The sequence below is a fragment of the Tyto alba genome, unplaced genomic scaffold, assembly GCF_018691265.1.
Source record: "Tyto alba isolate M040663 unplaced genomic scaffold, T.alba_DEE_v4.0 Super-Scaffold_38, whole genome shotgun sequence".
NCBI lineage: Eukaryota > Metazoa > Chordata > Aves > Strigiformes > Tytonidae > Tyto > Tyto alba.
Window position 1 is genome coordinate 12,000,805 of NW_024881313.1, and position 25,107 is coordinate 12,025,911.

General features: G+C 34.0%; 1 protein-coding gene across 7 annotated transcripts in view; it reads right to left on the minus strand.

The window, feature by feature from the left end:
• Positions 1 to 25,107, minus strand: part of PHF14 (PHD finger protein 14) — a 173,718-nt gene that overhangs the window by 82,886 nt on the left and 65,725 nt on the right. For 6 of the 7 annotated variants that reach the window (XM_032991477.2, XM_032991474.2, XM_032991475.2 and 3 more), the window contains exons 15-16: positions 17,812 to 17,862; positions 17,507 to 17,628 (exon numbers count right to left, since the gene is read on the minus strand). In XM_032991477.2, the coding sequence (XP_032847368.1) occupies positions 17,507 to 17,628; positions 17,812 to 17,862 (173 nt within the window). Of the gene's footprint in view, positions 1 to 4,663; positions 4,765 to 17,506; positions 17,629 to 17,811; positions 17,863 to 25,107 lie in introns of those variants that run through there. The other variant, XM_032991479.2, reaches the window with a different exon arrangement.

The window sequence follows — 25,107 nt, forward strand, 5'->3', positions numbered from 1 at the left end:
ACCATGAGTCTGGTAGTTATGAGGAAACCATTCCCCTCACAATATTCTTAAAGGCTTCCAATTTCCCAGATTTCATCATATTGACATGGATCTAATTCTTCTCTGTCCTTAAGAAAGAAAGGGAGGTCTTTGCAAAATTCAATTTACCGATCAAAGACATCAATTTACTTTTCTTCTTAAAGGCCTATGTGTGTATGTGTTGGGGGGGCGAGGGGGGGACATCATTGTCTTGTCTGGACAATTCTCTTGCCCGAATCTCAGATTAAGAATTTTGCCTGAAAACATCCAGTCTGATACAGATACACAAGAGATATGGAGAATTTTTAAGTACAAATGATTAAAGTTTTACAAGTAATAAGAAACTGAAAATGGGGTCTGGTACTGCAATTATTACCACTGCCTTGCATATCTAACTTTCATCTGTACCCATGTCAGTTAACGTTCAGAGAGTAAGCTTTGCTAAGTTTCAGTCATAGACGTTTTGTTTGATCATTTCAACACTTCTCCTTCCACTGTCTATAAGTCAGCATTTTGTAATACAATCATTGTATAGAATGCACATCATTCATGATTCTTGATGGAGTGGTTAGCTTTCATTATTTCAGAAACAAAAACAACAGTATCAGTTTGAAATAAATGAATAGAAGCAAACATTCTAAAAGAACAACCAAAATTTCATAAGAAAATGCTTCTGGAAAAAAAAGAAAAAAGTAATCAAGCATTACTTCTAGCTCATTCAGCAAAGACTTCTCTAATGAGTTCCAGAATTTTTTTTCCCCCCTTGTTGACAATAACAGAGACACAGAAAGCCTCAAATACAATGACCAACAGAAGCTGAAGCACTATTTTTCCCAAAGCTCTTGGTGTCCAAGACAGATGGAACTCTTTTGTCTGTTTGAACAATGAAAACGTTACATATGTCTTACAAAATAGCAAAATGAAAAATAACACCCTAAAAACATTCCCTTTTCTGGGGCTGGCAGAGAACATTAAATACACTCAAGCTGCTGAAAAAAGCAACTGCAGCAACATTTAACTAGAAATGCAGTTCTTCCTTTTCTTCAAGTAACTTGTTAATTACATGCATTAAGCTCATTGTCAATTGAAACATTTTGCTTAAGGTGACAAGAGATAGTTTTGAACCTTATCACTAACTTATAAAACTCACCACCTTCAGATAAATATTTCTACATATATTTGTCAGAGACAATGTACTTCAAAAATTAATAATACAAATTAATCTATACTGAAAATTCTGTGCTGCTTAATTTTAGAATTTTATCAATCTTCCTTACTAAAAAAGTTAATTATCACCTCATACACATGGCTTAACGTAAAATTTAAAATGCAAAAATAAGGAAGCATAGCAATTTTTTCGAATTGTCCCATGGAACAGTGAAACTAATTTTGAATGAAGTATTAAGGTATTTTCGTAATTGGAATGAGACAGTAGGTATTTAATTAGAACAAAGTACATACACTATTAAGTGAAGTTTCAAAACAGAAGTCTCAAGTATTTTAAAAATATAAACTTATGTATTTTCTATGGTAAGCAGCACCAATTGAAAAAAGGAAAAATATTTAGGTACCAAGTATTATATACTGTAAACTTAATCCAATCTTCCTTCTCCACAAGATACAAAACGTATACTCATAAATACCCAGCAATCAAATGGGCCAGCACCTGCTAATTTTTTTTTTTTTTTTTTTGTAAGGTGTCATTATCTTTCAGAGAAGAATCTGGAGGCAAAAACAGTAAGCAGGAACATAGGACATGCCCAACACTGCTTGCTATCACTTACATTAACCACTCCAAACACACATGTGTGCACACACAGATACACTTACAAACAATTTATACACAAATATGGGCTACTACCTACAAAGTGAAAAAGAGGCCACAATGTTTTTGGTATAGCTTAGAAATGAATGGCTAACTTGCACAAACTGTTCAGATCAAGTCTTCAAGGAACTAGGATCTGTATCAGAAAAAAGCCTCACTGTTAGCACTCTTCTGTCACCCCGCAGAAAGCCAGCTCGTGCATTCCCATTTTTATCTGGAATGAAGGGGGCGGGCAGGGGAGCGTGCATCTTAACTCTCAGCATCTGTACAAACTGCACCCACCACCCCACTTTGTAGGGTACCTCACAACGCACTGGAGGGGATGCAAAGGATAACTTGCAGGCTAACAATCCTCCTGCCCTCATGTTCTCTGTCCCTCAGGAAAGGGACATTACCCCTCTAGTGTAACGCGGCTAGACCTTCTCTCCTAGTACCTCTATCTGCTAACTCCTCCTTCATAGCCAAGAAAAAGTGTGGCATTTTAGCTATGATATTGTTGTTTGTTATTTTCTGGGGTTCAAAGGCACTAGCAAGCAGCCCTTCACAGCCGAGTATTGGTGTCTGTCTCTCAGTGCACTGCTAGTTTAGATGATACAGCTCTCTTAATGCAGTTGCCCACTGAAAGCTACTGTTAAATGAGAACACAATGAATTCGGAAATGCATTTGGAAAAGGCACTTTTCAAAGAGAGCAGACAAAGGGGCTGGAAGTGTGGATGTCTTACCTCAATTTACAGAGCGAAGCCCTCCACTAAAAGATGTATCTTTCAATGGAAAGCTGTAAGCATTAGCACTGGTAGTTCTCCAGTATGTTGCTGTGAAGTAACCTTTTGAACTATAACTACAAACTACAACTACAGCATGTTTTTCCCAAGACATGGATTTAATAAGCAAAATAACTGAACCACTTTCTTATCCTTAAGTAATGTTCTTAATGACTCAATGTATTGACTACAGGAAGACTTTATAACAAACAAAATTTTGTCTGTTATAAACAACAGAAGATTTTTTTTTCTTTTAATGGTTTACTTTTATGGACAACAAATATGCTTTTTCCCTCCACTCAGCAATGATGAAACCACATGTGGAACACTATGTCCAATTCTGGGCTCCCCAGTACAAAAAAGGTAACTGTATTACTGGAGCAAGTCCAGCAAAGAGACCATGAAGAGGATTAAGGGGCTGGAGTATCTGTCATACAAGGAGAGGCTTAGAGGGCTGGCATTATTTAGTCTGGAGAAGAGAAGGCTCAGTGGAAATCATCTCAGTTCGTATACCTGATGGGGGGAAAAAAAAACAAAGCCAGACTTCTTAGTGGTGCCCAGTGAAAGGACAAAAGGCAATAGGCAAAAACTGAAGTATATTTTTTTTTAAACTTAAGAAGATTCTTCTTTTCACTGTGAGGGGGGCCAAATGGAACAAGCTGCCCAGAGAGTGACTCTATCCTTTGAGATATCCAAAACCCAGCCAGACACTGCTCTGAGTAACATGCTCTATCTGACCTTCTTTTGAATAAGGGAGCTGGGGACTAGACCAGCTCTAGAGGTCTCTTCCGATCTCAACTACTCTGATTCTGTTTTAAATATAAGCAGAAATGGTTTAGTCAAACCTTCCAGAATTAAAGAAAATTAAAGTCCTGCAGTTTACTTATTGTTCTTTAATGTGAAAAACTAAGATTACCACTGGAGTTTTAAAAGCCTGCTGTTTTTCTTATCTCTTTCTCACAGCAAGTGTTATTAAAAGAACTGTCAGTAGGTACCAGCAGACAACAGACTGTTTTCATGTAAATTTAAACAATTTTTATTTTGACTGGTTACAAAGTAACTTTTTTCCCCCTTTTCATCCGCTCTGCATTTTAAGATATTAAACTGCTTTTTTTCCTCACTTTTTACATACTGAACTTGTACAATCTCTTTAAAATGTAGAAAAACTTCAGTTAAATACTACTGGATTGATTCACATCACACAATCGGACTATTAAAACTAGAAGTACTAATTGTACTCATGCAAACCTAAAATCTTAACAGATATTACATTGGCTTTCAAAAAAAGACATTTTTTCCTCAAGTGTTTTTCTTAGCATCCCTCCAAAGACTCATACATGGGCAGTTACAAATAGTCTTCATAAAGCCAGAAAAATGTAAAAGTTGCTCTCTTTTTCTGTCTTTTATTACAAAATGGTCTCCAGTACTGAAACAAACAGCTTTATAAATAAGGTTATCCCTGACAATTTCTCATGCTGTTACTGAATCCCATTTCTAATTCTTTCTGAACATCTTCAGAAATCAACCATTCCTTTTCAGCGCTGATTTTTTGGTCACATTTTGTACAATCCTCCAATCACTTCATCTTTCCTCTTCTCAATTTCCACATCATCAAATGGTAATGCTGTCAGCAAGTTATGTCCCCAACAGTTTCTAATGGATTTCTTCTAGCATCTATATAAAATTTCAGATCTTTGTTGACTACTTCAAGGTTTGCAGAATTTGAAAGCTGGTATCTCCTCTATTCATTACTCATTTACATTCCTCTCTGCCTACTTACCCCTTCTTTTGTCTCAGTTTTTTCTGTTTTCCAGAAGCTCCCTCTTGAGCAGCATTTCTGTATGTTCACCTTTTTCTCAAAATACTTTAAAATATATAATTAAAACTGAAATATAATTTAAATATCCTAAACATCTCAAAATCAGTTGATGTTCTCAAATAAAAATTGCTCTGGACTTGCACGGATTCTTGCCAATTAAACCAGCTATATATTCTGATGCACATACTTAATGTCTAGTTCAATAAGCATTTATAATAAAACACACTTTATTTCCAGAAAATTCTTCCAGCACCTCCTCGTGTAGTCTGAGCTTCTACACACAAGTTAAAGGACTGCCAATTCTGAAATGCATATAGACTCCATTACCTCAAAAATGGCCCTAAAAAGGAAATACCAAATTTCAATGGATTTCACAAGGACAGAGTTTAAAGATTAATTTTTTTAATTGTGATTGCCTTTCACCAGGCAGAAACCCCAAGTCTGTGATAACTGGCATGCTCTCCGCAAAAATGCGGGCAGCAGTCTCATTCATTCTGTATTTTATTCACCTGGATCGCTGAGCAGAGATGAGAATACTTAAATAAGCAGTCCATATCACAAGGTCCAAAGAGACTTCCAGATTGAGGCCTGGGAAGGCTTAATACAGGCATACATATAGAACAGAAGATTTAACTCATCTTCTCTATTTCCCTAGGTAGCGACATCAGCACAAGGCATAATTTGTCTCTGACTTCTAGTAATAAGAACACATTAGAAAGCTCTTCAAATTTATGAGATTTTTAAACCCAAGGATAAACCTTGCCTGCAGTTTACACCGAAGTGTGCACTTTTATTCACACAATATTTTCTTACCAAATTATAATCAGGTTTCTGCTATGCAATTTTGGTGCTGCTATTGCTAGCTTTTATTGCTGTATTAAATTGTTAGCAAACAGCTAAAGGCTGCCAAAACAATTTAATCACATCTATTTCATTTTTAATAGCCTTTTGTAAGAAACAGCTCTGAAATTATTGTTTACATATTATGGTCAAATAAAAGCCAACAAATTGTATCATTTAGGTTCCTGCCATTAGGATTTCTACAATTGTTTTAACTTTTATTAGAACATTATTTTTTAGAATTTACTAAGCTATCAGTCCACTACTATCACTGAATTATACTTGTAATTACTTCTATCTACTCAAGCTAAAACTGAGTGATACTTCAACTTTTAAGTATTGGTACCGTATCCACCTTTGTCTATTGCTACCATTTCAGCTTCCTTTCAAAAACACAAACAACTTCTCAAAACTGTTTTAGCATTTCTGGGATGATGAAACTTTCATGAAGCCCTGAAGGTGTTATCACATGCCACAGTTTTCCTAAGACACATCCTATCCTTAAAACCCAATTGTACATATTACCTTTCAGGAAGAGTAGGGAGTTAGTTGTCAGTGTTCACTTTTAGCTACTGATATTTAAACTACATACATGGTTTTGGTTTTAGATTTCAAAACAGTCTGAGGTTCTCTGCCCAGAATTTAAGATTATTTTGAATTTGTCAAAACCAGCAAGTCTTCTTGGCCAGCCAATAAATAATGTGATGGCAAACATGTTCCAACATATATTTTCTCTCAAGTAAGTTACTGTACAACTGAAACAATGTTTATTTCAAGTGACTCCAAACATTTTATTCATATTTAGATGCCCCCTCAGGGAAACAGAATGACTTACAGCAACCATCATCCAATACATTAAAACTGGATGGGAGAAAGATAAAATAAATGAGGTGCCAAGAAAACTTCATACAACCCTAAGAAAACAAAAGCAAAACCTGGGTTTAAAAGATAAAATTGTATGCTGTGCTAGAAACAAGGAAGGCTTTTCATCAGTTCTAAAAGGAAATCGAAAGCTGCCAAAGGATGCATGAACCACACTTTAGACAAGTAATTTTTCTGTCCAAGAATTCTTACATGTATTACTTTAGATGCAGACAAGCTCCTGTATGACATCAATGGGTAGCAGCTTTCTATTTTCTCACTCCATAAAAACTTAACCTTTTCCAAGTGACAAGTGCTGACCTTTCAGTGTACTATGTCTGCTCATGCTTTGCTTCCTTCTCCAATTGTTTCTAGTAATATACATCGAAAATGACATGCAAAAATAAGTGTACTGTGTATGCTGTGCTGTATAGCTGATGTGTAAGGTCTCTGTGATTGCTAATTAGAAAGGATGCTTTACTGAATTATCATACTTGCTATGCCAAGCAACAACATAAATTAACCTTACAGAACAAGGCATTCAATATTGATGCTGCAGATATGTACATTTCCCATACCCAATCCCAGTAAAATCCAGTGTCAGAAACAATGTATATCTAGAATGGCTCTGTTTTTGACTTGAACAGAGAAGAGAGATTTCTGTATGCTTGGCCACCCTTCTTCTACTTTCCTAACCTAACTTTTGTTTCTTTTTAATAAGAAAAGGGAAAGTCAGCAAAACAAAATGTCGCCATTAAATCATTTCACAGCATTTTGTGTCAGAAATGTAATGGAAAATGTGCACATCATGGGAAAGGTTACTGTTCTTCCAGAACATCTTTTTACTTGGTTCAGGGCTCATCCCTCTACATAACTGTGCCGGCACTACTGATGGTTGTTCTCCCTGGGCTTAATTTGGCAGTTGAAGGATTGTGGCATTTTCAGGAAACCACAGTGCAGTGATTTTAGTGGTTATCCAGCTGAAAGTGATGGTATGATTTAGAATAATTACTCTGTTTATGTGCAACGGTAAAAGTCAGTTACTACACCATATTCCAATGTCAGCTTATACTTTACTGCATATTTGCCTAATATGGCATCACATCAGATCTCAAAGTCAGAATTAGAGGGATTTATTGTTCCTGCTCCTCAACAGTAAGTACACATGCAATACAATAGCATTACTATTCTTAGTTTAACTGACAATTCAGGGGGGGAAATAAAAAAAATCAGTTCAGACAGTTAATCAAAGAACTGTAAATTAATTTACACTTGCCCTTTGCATTGTTACAACTGGTGATATAAAGAAGGCAACAGACCAATATTAGTCACTGCTAAAAGCTTTTACATATTCTTGAACAGAACATAAGCATTTTTTTTCCTTGCATATCCTTTCCACCGCCTTTATTCCCAAAACTAAGTTATGTTACTAGGCCCTCCTCAAGATGAAGTCAGAGACAGGCTTAAAAATCTAGCTGTAACCTTGTTCGAGGCAGCATGGCAAAATTTCGTAAATTGAATGTTTCTCATCTCCACAAGACAGCAACATCCAAAGAACATTTGTTCAAATGACAAGATTAAAAAAAAAAAAAAGGAAGACACTTAAAGGCAAAGAGCAGGTATTAAAATAATTCATTCAAGGCTAAATGTTTAGAAAAAAAATCTGAAGAAGAATGAGGTTGTTAAAGTAATGAAGTGCTACCTGAAACATTCAGTGATACTGAATTCCTGTCTTAATACAGAATCTGGTCTTTAGCATTTAAATGGCCTGAAGCAAATCAGATACAAAAATTAAATTTAATTGAGATGAGAACATAATGGAATCACACAAAGTATAAGTAATAATAACAATCTTAACTACTGTAAAGAAGCATCCAGTTTTATGAATTGTAAGGCAAAGCAAAATTTGAATTTAGCCTTGGATATGGTACAAATAACAAACATTAAAACCAAAAATGAGTAAAAATAAAACAGAAAGAAACAAAAATTTAAAAATAATGCAAAAGAACATAATAAAATTAATAATGAAGAAAAATAAATTAAAACAACATAATTCCGTTTTACAAATTCCTAAGATTTGCTTACAGAAATTCAATCTACAATTTCAATGGCCACACCAATAGGGAACTAAAGTAAGACAAGTGTTGGTAGACAAAATGAAAAAATCCAGTGGACTTCAAAATTATGCTGAAGTACAGGAACAACAAATAAAACTGACAACACTATTCTTTTCCCAAAACAACAAAGACATTCTATAAAAAGATTAATATTAACTTTCATTATTTTCAAATTATCTATTTAGATGTTATTATGAAAAATTATTTCAGCTACCTCAAAATAAAGTTCAATAGTATAGGACTTTCTCCTGTACATATGCTGCAAAAGAAAAAAAAAGTGATCTTTACCAAATATACCTTCATGGTGAAGATGCATTATGACAAGAGCTTTTTCTTCATTTTTCTGTTGTTTATGCTTTTAAAAGTATGTTCTCCAGTAAGTAGCTCTGAAATATCTTAGGTTATAGACCTATTAATCTAAAAAGAACAATAATATCCCCTACACATGTACATTATCTACAGCCTCTGAGAAAATAATACCATATGTGAAATTTTTTATTTAGTCCAAAATTAGCAACCACTTGCATGCAACTTTACTTCATTGTTTTATTAATGGAAACCTGTGCTATATGCCATTTTAGTCACGTGAAGAATTACTCTAGTCAACACTGAGAAAAGTGACTCAAAATCCTTAAGCTCCTTGCACCTGCTTTTCATGTATGGGCTTCTTTGGTAACGTAAAGCATACTCTCACATTACTCCAAGATAAAATTTGAGTAGTGTAGATGAAGTTTTGTACCCAAAGCTCAGGCCTCCTACTATCAAAACCACACACATATTAACTAACTACAGATCAAAGACTTATAAAAGTGTTAGGCAGCAGTAAGAAAAATGAGAAAAAAAATATGTATGTAACAGTAAGAATCATCAGTTTGGATATTAGGATTTCTTACTCAAATAATCCTTAATTTACATTACAGTTCAGTGGATTTAATTCAGAAAACTTCACAGATGCTCACTTAACACTAATTGTGACAAGTCAAAACTGATGCTGCAATACAGCATTTAAATGATTACTGTCTCCTGATGCTGTCTTCTACATTATTTTAATACCTGAACACAAACATTCTCAAATTTTAAATTTCCTAAGTATAAATCTCCATTTCATGGCTCCTGTAGCAATGGCTCATCTTAATGATGCAAAACAACTGAATTTCTAAAGAATTTGAGATTTGTTTTCCAAGCATCCTATACTATAAAATGCTCTGATGCGATATCCTTGCTGCACTGAAAGGGACTGAAACAGTTTGGCCAGAATGCTGGAGTATGTGACACATGCAAATTCCAATTGAATTGAATTACTTGATGCAATTTTGATGGTGTAAGAAAAAGTTCTTAAGAATGTCCACAAAACTACAAAGCCATTGACCCCATCAAGATAGATATTTTTGCAACCATAACCTATTACCGGTAACCAGACTGAGAAATAATTTGATATGTCATTAGCCTCCCCTCTGCCATCATAGGTAATGTGATTTCATATTCTCTGCATCCTGTTTCATTAAAACAATTTTAATCTTCTGAAGAGGCACCTCACTCAGTGACTGCTTTATCTAAAGAATTCACTCATTACTTATAGCAAAGATAATTAGGATATCCTTGGATTATATTATTTTATTTTATGAATTCTCCCAAATCCAAAGAGTTACAAAAGTCAAAGAGGTACAAAGGTCTCTGATGCATGTATTTCCTAAGGCAACTGAAAAAATATATAAATCCTACAATACAGTTGTACAGATGACAACTGCCAAATATAGTTTCAAGCTGTAAAGTACAAATTCATGACTGCAGAACCAGACTTGACCAAGCAGCTGTAAGTGAAGGAGAAAAAAGAGTAACTATATTTTTAAAAATGCACTGATCAAAAAAAGCTAAAATACTACTTGTTAGTAGAAAACAAAGTAATCCTGTAGAAAGAATTGCCTGAAACTCTTATCTACAAGTGGTTATCTTGTGACATACTTCTAAAGTTTATGACACTGGTATACAAGCTTTTTGGATCAGCAGACTTTAAATATCAACATTAAGAACTTTTGACAACTAACCACCTGGAACAAACTTCTAACTGAAGATTTCATAAACTTCTACTGTTCAGAAAGGTTCTACAGATGAAAGTCCAGTATACAACAGCTTGAGAGTCAGTGTTCTACAATCATAAAAAGGTTTAACGTTGAACTTCAAGGAGACTTGACTGACAAATCACTAAACAGTCCAAGAAATAATGTAAAGAAAAACATTTGGGGGATGCACATACCACTCCCCCCCACTCCCCCCAATCACCTTGTAGGGGAAACACTAATAAACCTTGACAAATATCACAGTAATACTCCAACAGGGTTTTAGAACTTTCGTAACACCAAAGAGACACAAACATTTGTTTTCATCTGTTCTAGATACTTTAAAAAAATTACAGTTCTTTCCAATGTTTTAACAGGAAATTGCATTAAATAAAAAAGGAAATTCACAGAAATCCTTTTTTCGGGGGGGGGGGGGGGGGGGGGGCGGGGGACAGGGGAACGGGACTGGGGGAATCATTCTTTGCTGTATCTGCACTTGATCAAAAAGTACAGGTAGGCAGAATAACCTTTTGTGCAGTTTTGCCCTCTTTTTCAAAATGAAGGCTCAATGCTAAGGTTTACACAAAAATAACATTAGGTGGTCCTGTGCGTATTTCCCAACAATTCTGATAATGCAGAATTGAATGGAAACAAGTCTTTTAATCATGGTAATATCTCCAAAATTTCAGTTTTGAATCACTCATACACAGACTACCTCTAAGATAGTTCCTTCAAGATCATACAGCATCAAGAATCAAAACAGAGATGGAACACAAAATCAGTATCCAAAGTCCTGAGATTCTATTCTTTAGATGGCTTAAAGTCCTGTAAGAGTCAACCAGCAAAAATATCAGGGGCAAAAATAATCTGGGCTTCAATTCAGTTTCTGCTGTCCGGTTCCTAATTAACAGAGAATTCAACAGTCTGCCACGGACTTTCTGCAGTACAACTTCAAATGTTTCAGGCACGTGCAGCTTTAGGTAGTGGGGTAGCCCAAATGCAAATGTGCCCAGCACTCTGCTCCTAGAGAAGTCCTGAACGACAGCAGTGTGAATCTTGCCACCAGACCTATGCCTGACTTTTAGGTATTTTGCAAGAGAGCTTCACAATGACTACAGCTTTTTTTTGAATGTCTGCCCTAGCACATGAATTTACTGAAAATGAAAAATCTCTGGTATTTTACAGTAAAATGCAATGCAGCACAGGCAATTCAGTTTGAATCAAATCCTTTGTGAATAAAAATGTGCATTTGGCATTATATGTATCATCCCGCTAGCTAGCATAAAAAGAAACACTTTTTAGAAGGCAATAAAATGAGGTAAATGGCAGAAGAAAAAATATGTAACAGGTAGCTTAAGCAATTAGAAAAGTTAATATACAAAATTAATCCATGTAAATGATATAGCTGAAATAAACTACACAACTGACTGTTATGTTTCCTTTCATTCAAGTAGTTCATTCCAATAAAATAATGCATTTGTAATCCTCTGTAAAACATAAGATTGTTGCAAATTCTGGCTGAATTAAGTAACATTTTCCTTATGATGAATCACTACATTAGCAGCATTAAATTTCTAAAACTACTGCAAATCATGGGCTTTCACTTACTATGATGGATTTTTAATTTTGTTGAAGTGCATCTAAAGCAATTAATAATTAATGTGCTTGTTCCGGAATAAACTTCAGCTCCTGCAGAGCTTCAAAACTAGCAGATAACAGACAAAGAAAAATCCTTTACTTGAAGGCTGGCATGCCCCTCTGCATGGGAATGTAAGAAATAAAAACTCAAAGATGAACCTATAAAGACAAATGCAATTAAGGAAATATGGTGAGTAACAGTTTCAGAGAGAAAATTTCCAGAGGATTCAGAAGAGCCTGTCTAGAACACACTTGCTGTCAAAACCAGGAGTAGATCACTTTGTGCAGCTAAGGATTCAATCCTTTATATGATATGAATTATTATCCTAAATTTGATATATACATTTGTAGCACCAGAATTACAGATGTCGCATACATTTTAAAGATTTTCAGTTATAGTATGATTTGACAACTCAAAAAGTTATACCAGATGTTATAGTCAATTTTACTCAAGAGTTTTTTTTCTTAAGAAAACATATACTGTGTCATATTTACTAATTCCTCCCTTCCTACTCTTCACTCTTCCCTTTTAGGCCTGCCTTGATACAGTGGTTGCACACAGAACTTCACACTTGCTTGACACATGAGAATTGGTATACTGGGAAAAATAAATACTTTCATATTTAGCTTATTTCCTAGTAAACACCTGCATTAAAAATAAATAATATATACATGCTTAATAATCTGCTTTGCAGATTTATGTTTTTTGAATACCTTATAACTAATTTTCAAATCTATGTTTTCAAAAAATTCTATTCGATATTATTTCAAATACACAACCTTGGCCCATTTTATCCTCTGTAATGCTGATGTAATAATTTTGCCTCAGTTGTTGCAAATGAAATGAAATGGAAAATTCTAACTTAACTGACAATAAAGCATAAAAATTCAATACATTGAACTATGAAAGAATGTATTACTACATGTTTTCTCTAAATTGTGGGATGAAGAAATATAATGATTTTTCAGAGATTTCTTCAACCTAGTCAAATACGATTTTGCCCCATACATAAACGATATTCTAACTTTACCCTGCTTTTCTCAAATCTAGTAGTGAGGTATCAATTTTATCTAATGCACTATATTCCTAAATATTACCCAAGAACAACTTAAAGCCAACAACTGCAGCTATAATATTATTATACATAGCAGCAGTTGAGAGCTGGATTATTTTTTGAGAAGAGGCCACTTCTTTAGAAGTGAAGTAATTCAGAAGTCTTGCCTTGGAAGATTTTAAACTAGATTGGCCCGTGGATTCTTCTTTAGAAAACCGTTCTACATATTAAAATAAAATACAAAATTAATCTTAATTTCTTCCTTTATCAAAATGGAACAGACAGTAATACTGTGCTAGAAGCACTTTGTGTGTACAGTGGTACAATTACTTACTTCAGAGTATGGCGCAAGATGGAGGGCAAGCTTTACTTATTACATATTGAGCCCCCCCGAAATATACTTCCTTATCCATGTTTCTACTAAATATGGTTAAGTTCTAAAGGGAGCTATTAGGCAGCTATTTCCAAAGACTTGCATTAGCGAGTTATGGCCTCACAAAAAAAGGACACACTTATGAATCAAGCAATTCCTTTGCAAGATCTATCATTCTAAGTGATTCATGCAAGACTGTAATAAGGCACTCAGGAAACCTATTAAATGTCTAAATTATATACAACTTTAAAAAATTCACAAAGTGAAACAAAAAACCCCCCATCATTATATCAATGTTTTTTAAATCAAACAGTAGAGGTCACCTCTAAAAACAAATATCCTTTAAAATCATTTTCTGAGTCTGTGAGAAAAATGTATCTTTTATATCAGGCTTTAGAAACTCCCATATTTCAAAATGTGTCTTCAATTTCGAGAAAACATTTTCAATATCTGATTACTCCTTAAGATTGAGCAGTATATTGTTATAGGTTTCACAGTACTTTAGTTTCAAGTACATGTTATAATACCTTTTGCCGAATTCTTTTAAAAAGTGCCATGTCTCCATGTCTTACATCAAACCTATCAGCATCAAATATAAAATATTAAAAACACTTCATATTTTACTATTCCTCTCAAAACATTTTAGTAGAATATTAAAAAATCCACACTTCCCCCGAATTACAGATATAGTTTCCTCACTAACATTTATCATATTAAATGAGGCAAAGCCTGATCTGTGAGTAAGTGTTTTCAATTAACTTTTCACTGTTTGACTAATTTGTAAATCTTGACTGTGCCAGTCACTAATCTTGTAAAAGGTAAAAATTGCAGAAGTATTTGGTTCAATAAAATTTACACATATGTATATAAAAGAATTTATAAAATAAATTCATTGCAAATTAAAAAAAAAAAAGCGTATCATAAAAGGATCACAAGATTGATATTTTTTTGTGGACAAAACCACAAAACCTAAGCTTTCAGTTCTAGTGTATGCTACTATACTGAAATGGTCTATCTATATAATCTAACATTAGTGATTAAAAAAGCACTGTCTTGGCCTGTCTCTAATATCTACATATGGCAAATTTTAGAACACATAAAAATTAGGGAACATGCCAATATGTTTTAGACAAAATCTAATATTTAAAGATATTCTAATTTTAATCACATTTTTGCTACAAAACTATAGTCAATAAGGCAAACTTCAGCCAATTAATGAGCCATTTTAATTCATCAAAATGAAACATACTTTCTTAGGAAGAATTTCAAATCCTGTCACAATTATTTGAAGATTTTAAACTATGTCAACAGGTTATGTAAAGATACTGCACATATAAAAAATAATCCCTCAGCCATCCAACGCTACACACAAGCACCTAAAATGGAGATTTAAAAAAAATAAATCTCCATTAGTCGAACAGTAATAACTAGTTAAACAATTTAATATTCTTTTATTCCATATTCTTTACTCTTTTGCATTCTTTGAAATAAGAAACAATTGCTTAACTTCTAATCCTTTCTCACTTAGCAACCCCAAAGTGAATGCACCATATAAATTTTAGAAAAACCTACAATTTTTAAAAGCAGATTGTTCAGCAGTCAGCCCTGTTTGAGGTAACACACAGCAGAAAAAGCCCATCAGGATTATTCCTTAAATCTGCTGTTTCAGCAGTTACATATTTCCATTTAACTTAGTCATCAACTTTTGCATTCAGAAAAATCTCTTCTATAACATCCCCACAAACCTCCCTTTTAGTTGCAGATGGGAAAGAAAGGGTGAAAATAAAATTCAGTAATTACAAATCATTTATTGAGTGAAGAGCAAAGATGATGACAAAGATCACTAGTTTTCTGAGAAAGTTTTGGCTTTAATAACAGACAGTGCCAAACAAAATGGATATTGAAAAAAGACTTTGTTTTCCCTGCTAAACATTTCTTGCTTACGAGGAGGCCTACCAACTTGCATATAAAGTAGCACGACATTTCTACTGCCAAAAAGGAGTCCTGCATGATGGTACAGGCAGAAGACAGAAGCAGTACAGAGGCAGAAGGTCACTTCTCCTACTTTGTGACAGCATAAGAGAAAAAAGGATTCTGAAAAATTTCTCTGACATAGCAAGGCTTTGTGGATCACACCCCTACACAGCTTTGGCATAGCAGAAAGCCTATATGGTAGCTAACATCTTATTACAGTCCCTGAATTTACGCTCATCAAAAGACATACGGCTCTAACAACCAAAAAAATCATACTACTAAAAAAAAAAATCGTATTTACTAAATACTTTATCATCATTTAGTAATTATCAAAAATAAGCCTCTCCAGTACTTTAGAAGCAGTGGTTACCTAACTTGGATAAAATTGCAGTTTTTGTAAGAATTATCTGAAGAAAATGAAGCTTTAAATTCATAATTTCTTTTTAAAAATAATGCAGAAAATAAAACAGAAGATTTAAGAAAATATATTTCAGAGAATTATGAAACAAGGATTAGAACATAAGAATCTCCTTCTCTCCTCCCCTGCAGGATTACTATTCTGTTACCAAGCTTAATTATGAGGATGGTTTATAAGAGAATTTCTTCAGTTTTGGCACGTAGTGTGTTTATTTTTGGCCCATCTAAATTACTACTAAAATTTTTTTCATGTAGTAAACAAGACATACTAATTTTCCACCATATTTTCTAATTGCAACTTAAATAGTTCTTTGCAGCATTTTCTCATCTCATCTTCTATGTTCTCAAATGGATTTTAACACATCTAGAAAAAGCCTGAAGAAAACTAGTTCACTGCCTTTTTCGCAGTAAGGCACAGTACATGTTTTCCCAGGATTCCTTCCCACAACAAAACCATCTTCCTGTATTTTCTATTTCTTGCAAACAACAGTGCTGAAGAAAGCCCTTTATCTTGTCATGGGCAGTGTAAAAAACTGTTGCCATCAGTTCTCATCAGTATAACTGCATCAGCAATCACTGTAACATCCCACCTCTATTTCAAAGTCTGGTACTGAGCAGGATCTAGCAGTACCTAGCAATAGTATCTTGTCTTCCTATAAGACAGTCACACAGTTACTAATTAGCTCCAACAGGCACTCTGCCTCCAATTTGGGAATAAAAATACAGTCTGGCACACAACCCCTAAAACTGTATCAACTTCTCAAGTAAATCATATGCTGTAATTAAAATCAGCTATTCTGAGTACAAGACATCTGTAACCTGGGACACATTCCAATTCTAAAGCTATGTGTTGCTTGTATATATCACTGATTCTGACCTTTTTAATAATTCTGATTACTTGAAATAAATTAAAAGATAATTGATTATTCCAAAATACATATCTGAGCTAAAGAGAATATCTTGTCCAGAAAAATCTAGTTGAAGCATACAGGACCTAAATGCAGCCCTATTTTTTATCTGAACTTATTATGAGATCATTTTAATAAAAGCTCAGTAGATTCAATTAAAATCCACTTTCTGGTTGCTAAGCCCCATTATTCTCCTTTCAAGAACTGTGAGCAGTTTCTACAGCTTTGCAGAGGCCACAATGCCAGCCATAAAGTCAAAATCAGCAGAAGTTGTGGTCAACAGTAGCTATTCAATGGCAGCTATTCTATGCTTTAATTAGTTTTCTGCACCTACTGAAATACTATTGAACAGATTTTTTTTTTTTTAATCACTTCTGTTTCAGATAAGAAACATGATTATCAAATCCCTTCATGATCTGCATTAATGAAGGTAGGATTTTTAAAAACATAAATTCTTCATAATCCACATTTCAGTTCATAAAATTGTTAATGATGCTAATTTAATTACTTTTAGGATGCTTCTGTAGCTTTAGTATCATGAAATCGCTGGTTTGTTTATCTTTCTGACCTGCTCTAAAACACTGACAATTCACCCTGACAAGAGAAAAATTAATTTTCATGTTATAAAAACAGATTATCTTGTTTATTTACATCTTAATGAACAGTGTAAATGTGTTTGGCAGGTCAGTAAGTGAATCAAATCAATATTTCTGATGTCATGTTTCCCCTAAATAAGTTTTTGTTTGTATTTTTAAAAAGTACATTTTCTTCATTATAATCGTGATGACGAAGTGATGGAGATGGAACTTTAATTCCTCATAAGGTCAGAGCATCAAACCTACCTGACTAGATTTTCATTGTCTCCAGTCCCTTTGCAGGTAGCACATTCAGTCCTTAAATCCTCAGATTTGGGCTTCTTTTGTAGAACAGACTGTCGTTGTCTTCTTTCTCTGGGAATCCGTTCCTGTCATAGCAGAAGGCAAAAGAAAGGAATGGGGGGGAAAGGAGAGAAGGAAAGCAAATATTTTCAATTATAGCACTGAAAGTAACACTTCAGCCCAAAGTTAATTTTTTTGTGAAACTGATAAAAAAAACAACCAAACAAACAAACAACAAACAAACAAAAAACAAAACACTATATTCCAACCTCGGGTTTTTCTTCTTCAGGCACAAAGCTTCGTTTTCGTCCTCTAGTTCTCTAGAAGAAAATATATTTAAAATTCAGTATTAGGTAACAGAATGTTTTTTTTCTATTTACCTATTAGTCATAACAATAACAAAAACATAATGCTTTAAATTATTTCCTGCGGTAACTACAGAACTACTGCAAGACAACTACAATAATCCATATAGGAACAACAGCTTCAGATTCTGGATATAAATCTACAGAACTCGCCAAAAAGTTAATATAAATACCTTTGTTGACCTGACTATGTGGAATCTTATCTTAAAAAAGGCTGCCACTAGAATTACAAATCTCTCACAGACTTTGCACAAGCTTCGTAATACTAAAATGCATAATTTGAAAAGTGATATGAACAGTACATTTCAGTAAATTCCTCAAGCACTTAGAAATGCTCTGTTTGTAAGCCAAGGAACTGTATTTAAAAAAATCAATATTAAAAAACCTCATCTAAAAAGAAACAGAAAATAATTCTTATAGCTCTTGAGAAGTAAGCAAGAATTAAAGCTTTCAAACTGAAGCTTAATACAATGGGTGTATGACAGATGCTCACAAACCTTTATCATATACCAACATATGACTGGTACACAACAGATGGAGTGGAAATTATTTCAGTATTGCAGTTGACCAAAAATTCTAAATATCAACAGTGTAGAGGAAAAGATGTTTCCATGGACTGTAACAGCAAACAAAGGTTTACAAGCAGCTCTAGCTACGTGCAACTCACAGGAGCCCAGTTTCAGTCACTATGTTTTATCTCTGAAATAGGAGCATTATAACCTGAATATGTTAAGTAACTGCCACAAGCTGACAGTATCACACTCTGTCCTCCTTGTTTAACAAGGAACGAAAATTAGAAGGGATGTGGAAGGAAATGAAAAACATCATAGACTATTCTACTAACCCACAATATCCAATTCGTTGACACCAATAAAATAAATAAACAAACAAATAAACTTTAAAATGCTTGTTTTTCTGGGAGGAAATAATCACTTTCGTAAGTCATTTGTCATTTGGTAAAAATGCCACTGCCTACTTTACGATTTCTTAAAACTTTTTTTTAAGCAGTTAGTGTTCACCTCAGAAAAAGTAAAAACCAGCTGATCAAAAAAATCTTAAACCAGTTTAGAATCACAATCAACCATAAATCCAATTCCAAAGAAGCTAGTAATATCATGTTTCTCCTGTTTGGTGTCCTCTTTGAAGGGGATCTATACTAGTTTCAAATTAAGACTGATCACTATTTTAAACTGCTTTACATATTTAAATATAGTTATACTGTAAATAAACCTGCCACTCCAACACATATATACCTTTCTACCTCTGCAGATTTTGATCTGTGCATGTGAATAACACACTGTTTGGGAAGGTTTTTTTGTTTTTAGGCAAGAGTTAACTCTGTAGTAGAAAAGCATGTAAATAGAATGGAAAACACTAGTCTATTTTGTGCCTCTTTAGCACCCTTTAATTACCACTGAGATTCTTTTCCCATTTCCCTAAAGATGATTTATAAAAAAATTGTAAAAACTTATCCATTTAATACATATAAATATTTAATATACATTTAATAATACAGTCATAATTGAGGTGTTCTACCTGCCACAAGCCACACAGTACATACCTAAGTGTCCAAATTTGGAAGAACCAATTTATTACAGGTAACTGAATTTATCAATGCAGTATTAGAGGTATTAATGTAACATGGGCTACATGTCAACTACATGTTACACATCCCACGGTCAATGTAAATTAAAACTAGACAAAAAAAAGTTTGATCAGACATCAGCACGTTAACTGCCAATTTTACTACTTTCATGCTCTAGCATTAATCCTAAGAACACTTACAAACTTTGACAATTTTAAGCCATCTAGGCCCTGCTGAATGCAGCTATATAAACATTAAAAAGAAGTAGGTGTAAAGGTGCATGCCAATACATGCATTCTTACAGTCCTCATTCTCCATGTTTAAGCAGCAAGAGACAATAATACATGCTTTGTACACTCAGAGTAATGCCATCTTGAAAACTGATCAATAATTTGTAAATATAGGGTAAAAAAATAATTTCATTGTTAACTCAGTGGAAAAGATTACAAGTTAATAACTATATTTTAAGAAGCGATGAATGATATTTAAACTTCAGCAAAATGGAGATATTGAATTTATAAATAATTTAGTCACCCTTGTCAAGAAAATGTTGGTTTTCCTCTGTCTGCTATATAATGTGTGAAGTATATGGCAAGGAATGTCACACAAAATTATACTTGCATTATACTTCCATTAGATTTCTAAACCTTCAAACATACTTGAATATGTTTGAAAATCACTAGAAAACAAACATTAAAATCAATGCCTTTAATATACGCTTTGTAGAATATTTTAAATGATTTTTAAGTAACATAATTTTACATTCATGTTTTTCCAAACTGATTTCCACACTTAAACATATTTGCAATGCTAACTTCTGCTCAGAATCATTATAGTATTGCCAGCATTCACAATGGAAAATAACATCAAATTCATAACTGAAAACTGAATATTCTGTGATTTTCAGCAATATCTTGCCAATAATTAAGCATTTGTAATTTTACATAGGCATTCACTGAAGTTAACTTACAGGTTCACAGAAAATAATCAGATAAACCTGGATTGCTTTGTCCAGTACTTTTCATTGCTGTTTGCCTCAAAGTGCTGTATTTGCATTTCAAAATGCTTTGAATTATTTCTGTCATTAAAGGGCTCAGAATCAGAACTTCAGAGATTATAAATATTAGAGCTGCACGTACTTGCCATAAACAACTTAAATTTTAAGATTTCTTATAAAAGAAAAGCTTAAAGGAACAATGTTATTATATATGCCCAGTGGTAAACAGTACCACTGAGATAAACTTGTTCATATTCAGAATTTATTTGGAAACAGAGATGTTAATCCAGTATAAGATGCATATAAAGGCAGTGATCTTCTAATGAAAACACTTGGCAATTCAATACTCTAGAGATACCTTCAATTTAGGACTTCCCTATATCATAAAACGGAGCAAGCCAGATTTGTGAAATTTGTCCCTACCTTTCCAGAAAGTGCTCAAACAGTAAGTCAGGAAAGCAAAATATCATGTTATCAGCACTCCATTAATGCCAGTGGTATCCCAGCAGGTTTTTTGTTTCTCTGCAAAAGGTAGATATGCTCTAAAATATCTACCATTTGGAACGGACAGCTCATTCCAGAACAAAACACAGCTAGATCTGGATTAGACAGATGCAACCCATACATAACAACCATCACAAGATGATACCTTAGGGCAGGAATAAAATAAACTCAACAATGGAATGTGGTTCAAAAGATGTAACTATATAGTTTTCTTTATGTAGAAGTAAAACATTTCTGTAAAAAATTATTTTAAATGTTAACATTTAGTGACAGCTGATTGGCAATTTTTCATTTCATATCCCTTCACAATTAGGGCCATTAAACAATAAAAATAAATAAATAAACAAAAGTAGTCAAATTTGACTTCCTAAATCTGTACCACAATATTCCTATTTCTCTTTTTCTCTAGTGACTTCTTAACCTCTCCTCTGTTGTCTTAACCTCTCCTTTTCTACTACATTCAAACTGCGGCTCCCACCATATCCCCAAGTTCTCCCTGTGTTCCCCAGCTAAAGTGAGGACACACTAGGACAGGTTCCAAACTATCTGTGTTCTACACCAGCCAGCAAGAGACCACACGCAAAGGATAACCGAGCATCTTCCTTACAGAGCACTCCTTCACATCCAGGTGCTCTAAAAATTACTCAAGAACTTAATTACCTTAGGCATACATACCTCTCTCCACCAAATCTTGCAATAATGGGTCAACAGGTTACTAGAGGCAATGCTACCAGAATGGCAGACAACTGCATAACTTATTTTCATTAGAAAATCAAGTTAAAAGCTATTCTTTTTTGAAATAAAGTCAAGAGATCTAGCTGCTGAGTCACAAATAATATACCTTATACTGAACAGAAAAACAGAATGTCTAATTTCATTAGCAATATATCCCAAAATAGTCTGAGCAGACCATAAAAGATCCCTGAATTGAAATTAAAATGCAAGCATAAAATTGAAGAATTTTTAAACAAGAAAAAAGGAAAAAAAGAAAATCAATGAAAAAGTTTAAAATACTAAAATATAAAAAAATAGATTAATTTCTTCCTATGAGTCATTTTTAGCATAATATTTTGAAGGGAAAAAACCCCGCCCGCATACGTCAGCAAACAGACTTCGAATTAAACTCTTTAAAATCCCATAAGATGTTCCTCAGGTAAAGAGACTGAGCCATTTGATGCAGTGAAATAATCAAAGTGAAAGCAAGCCATCTTTTTCAAGAATATCTTAAAGTTTTGTCTTCATAGAAATCTTAATGCCCTTGCTCAGAAAAGAGTAATGCTTTGGGTAAATAAAACCTAAAGATTAACAATGTTTCTTCTAGTCTTTTAGTTCAAAGTTTATCATCTGTGGAAGCTGGAGAACCATCCCACAGTATTAAAGCACACATCGTTCTACTGAATTATTTCATTAACTTCTGACTTCGCATTCAAAATTTGGAAAAAAAGAAAAACTTTGCCTCTTCCTTCTCAAACATTTTAAAAATTACAAGTCCACCTACAGAGAGACAGTGATGGACACAACATGTTAACAGCTATCAAAGCTGACAAGAAAGAGAGGAGCAAAAAAAAAACCCCAACATTTGTTTGCCCCCTGTCTAATCTAATTTCTAATGATCTAAGCTGACAGGTATTAAAATATTCCATAAAATATACGGTATTCTATAATATATAATGTAAGTAATAAAATACAGTAAAGAAAGTCAGAGAACATCTCTTAAAAAAAAAAAAAAAAAGAAGAAATTAGGAGAACTAGGGCATACACTTACACAGCAGATAAATAAAAAATGGGTTTCTTTCACCCATCATGTTTTGGGTCACGAAAGTATCCATCTCTATTGTGCAGCATTCTACTGTTATGGTGTGGAAACTTGCGTATCAGCTTCGGGAATTAAAAGAATCAGGACATAAATGACAGAAATCCAGAATACTGATGTAAGAAATAAATAATGAATGATGAAGCAATAAATGATACAACATGATGCAGATCAAATGCATGCATGATTGGGGGTCACATTTTTAGAAGATATATGGACAAAAAAACAAAAAGCAGTAGGGGGGTGGGGATAACGTGATTTCAACCCCTGGAAGGGAGTAGTGTACTCAAGACACTTTAAAAAAAAAAATCAGTTAAAAAAAACAGCCCAAAACAAAATGAAAAGTGTTGAGGAAAAATGTAATCAACAATGGGATCAAACTGTCAACCCAAACGCGGGAGAAAAAAAGACTGAAGTGGGAGTCTCCATTTTGGACTTGGAAAAGCTAGAAGTGAGCATGAAATTTAAGCATTACAGTTGTTTACAAGCAACCCAGTAACAACCGGTCAACAATATGAAACACATGTAAAATTAAAAAGATTAGATAATGCATTGACTGTAAAATTTTGAATATTCTCGGAAAAATAAATTCCACACAAGACAAATGAGAAACATCTGTAAAGACGAATAAAGCTTAGGATGAATCCTACACCCTTTGAAAGGAAACGGACTGTTTGCAAAACAGCAAAGGAAACAAAGCAGCAAAGCAAAGCCGCAAAGGAAACAGTGTGTGTGCCATCACTCACAGATGTGACCATCTGATGTGTTAGTTTCCAAGCATGAAAACAGAATCATGAACTGGACAGAATGGGTGCCCACATGACCCAAACCCACTATGGCTGTCACCAAACCTCACTGTTACGCCTCTGGAAGACAAATGCTTTAAACCAGTTAATCCAAAAAGACAGCAGCAGAAGGTAGAACGTTCTCTTGGAGCAGTTTTGCTTTCTCAGCTGGAAGGAAAGGAAAACCAGTATGATCCAGAACTCGTTAACTGACCAAAATGAAGGAGGCAATTCCCAAGCGTCACAAATATAGGCTCCTGTTAAATACTGAGCATTTACTGAAGTGCTCCTGAAGGGTAAAATTTTATCCTGTTACCTATTTAATTTCTTCTTCTACACAAGAAGATATACAGGAGTTATCATTATTACAAAGAAATGGAAAAGAATACAAAATATTGAAAGCATCTATGGTCATTGACAATGGTTCAAGTCCACTCCACAAAGTGAACTAGCATGGCTCTGGATTTGATCTGCTCAGTCACTATTTTTCAGAAAATCAGTGGTGATTTCTGCATGGCAATTTCAAAAATTGATTTGAGAAAGTAAACATAAACCCAAGAGGTGTTAGAACACAATGACATTTAACAGAAGAGATTCCCAGTAATTTAAAAAAGCCATTTTAATTCTGCCAATTATTTCAAACATCACAGTAGAAAGCACTGCTCCCAGTTTCTCCTCTGCTTAATATGTTAACTGGTTAGAATTTCGTTTAATTGTTTGCATATGCACATGAAGGCAGAAGAGGCCCAGAACACCTGGTTATGCCATTGTATCTGTGTAAATTCAGGGACTTCACTACATTAATATGTACTGCTTCTGCTAACAGACAGGAAAGATGATCTTCATGCTGGTGCTGCTGTTGCTTCCTGGATGTACAGAAACAATACTGTCATATACACAGGGCTCTTTTCAGCAATGAGTTTCTGATGCCACTAATAGTGCTGGCACTGTGAAGTACTCTTCTTCATAAAGGTGAGCACACGAAATTCAGTCAGTACTCCAAGTGCTCCTGGAGTTTGAAGGCACACGATATTATTAGGAAGGTGTGCATTTTCATTTCAGAATTTCATATGAATAATTTAAAACTAGTCACAGATTTTACATTAAAAAAAATATTAAATTACTAAAGACACACCTGACTTAAATTTATTGGTACTATGATAATTTCCTTACTATGTAAAAAGTCTGCAGATGTTCTTTTGTGTTGTAATTATTACATGGCCAAATGTGAAGAATGTAACATGCTTTGATTTTGGTAGATCTGTAAATATCACATTTCTTCTCTGAAACAGCACATATTCGATTTTTGTTTCCCTGACTGACCTGCAGCTAAGGTGACTGCTCTAGAAAGACACGTAGCTACATGAAACACACAGTGAAGATGGCCAGTATAAGATTACATCCACATTTTAATTCTTTTTCCTATCTAAATTCTTCAGGCATTTTCAGTTTTATCTTATGTCACCTTACAGCTGACAAACTAATATTAATTATATACTTCCACAGTTTTACCTTT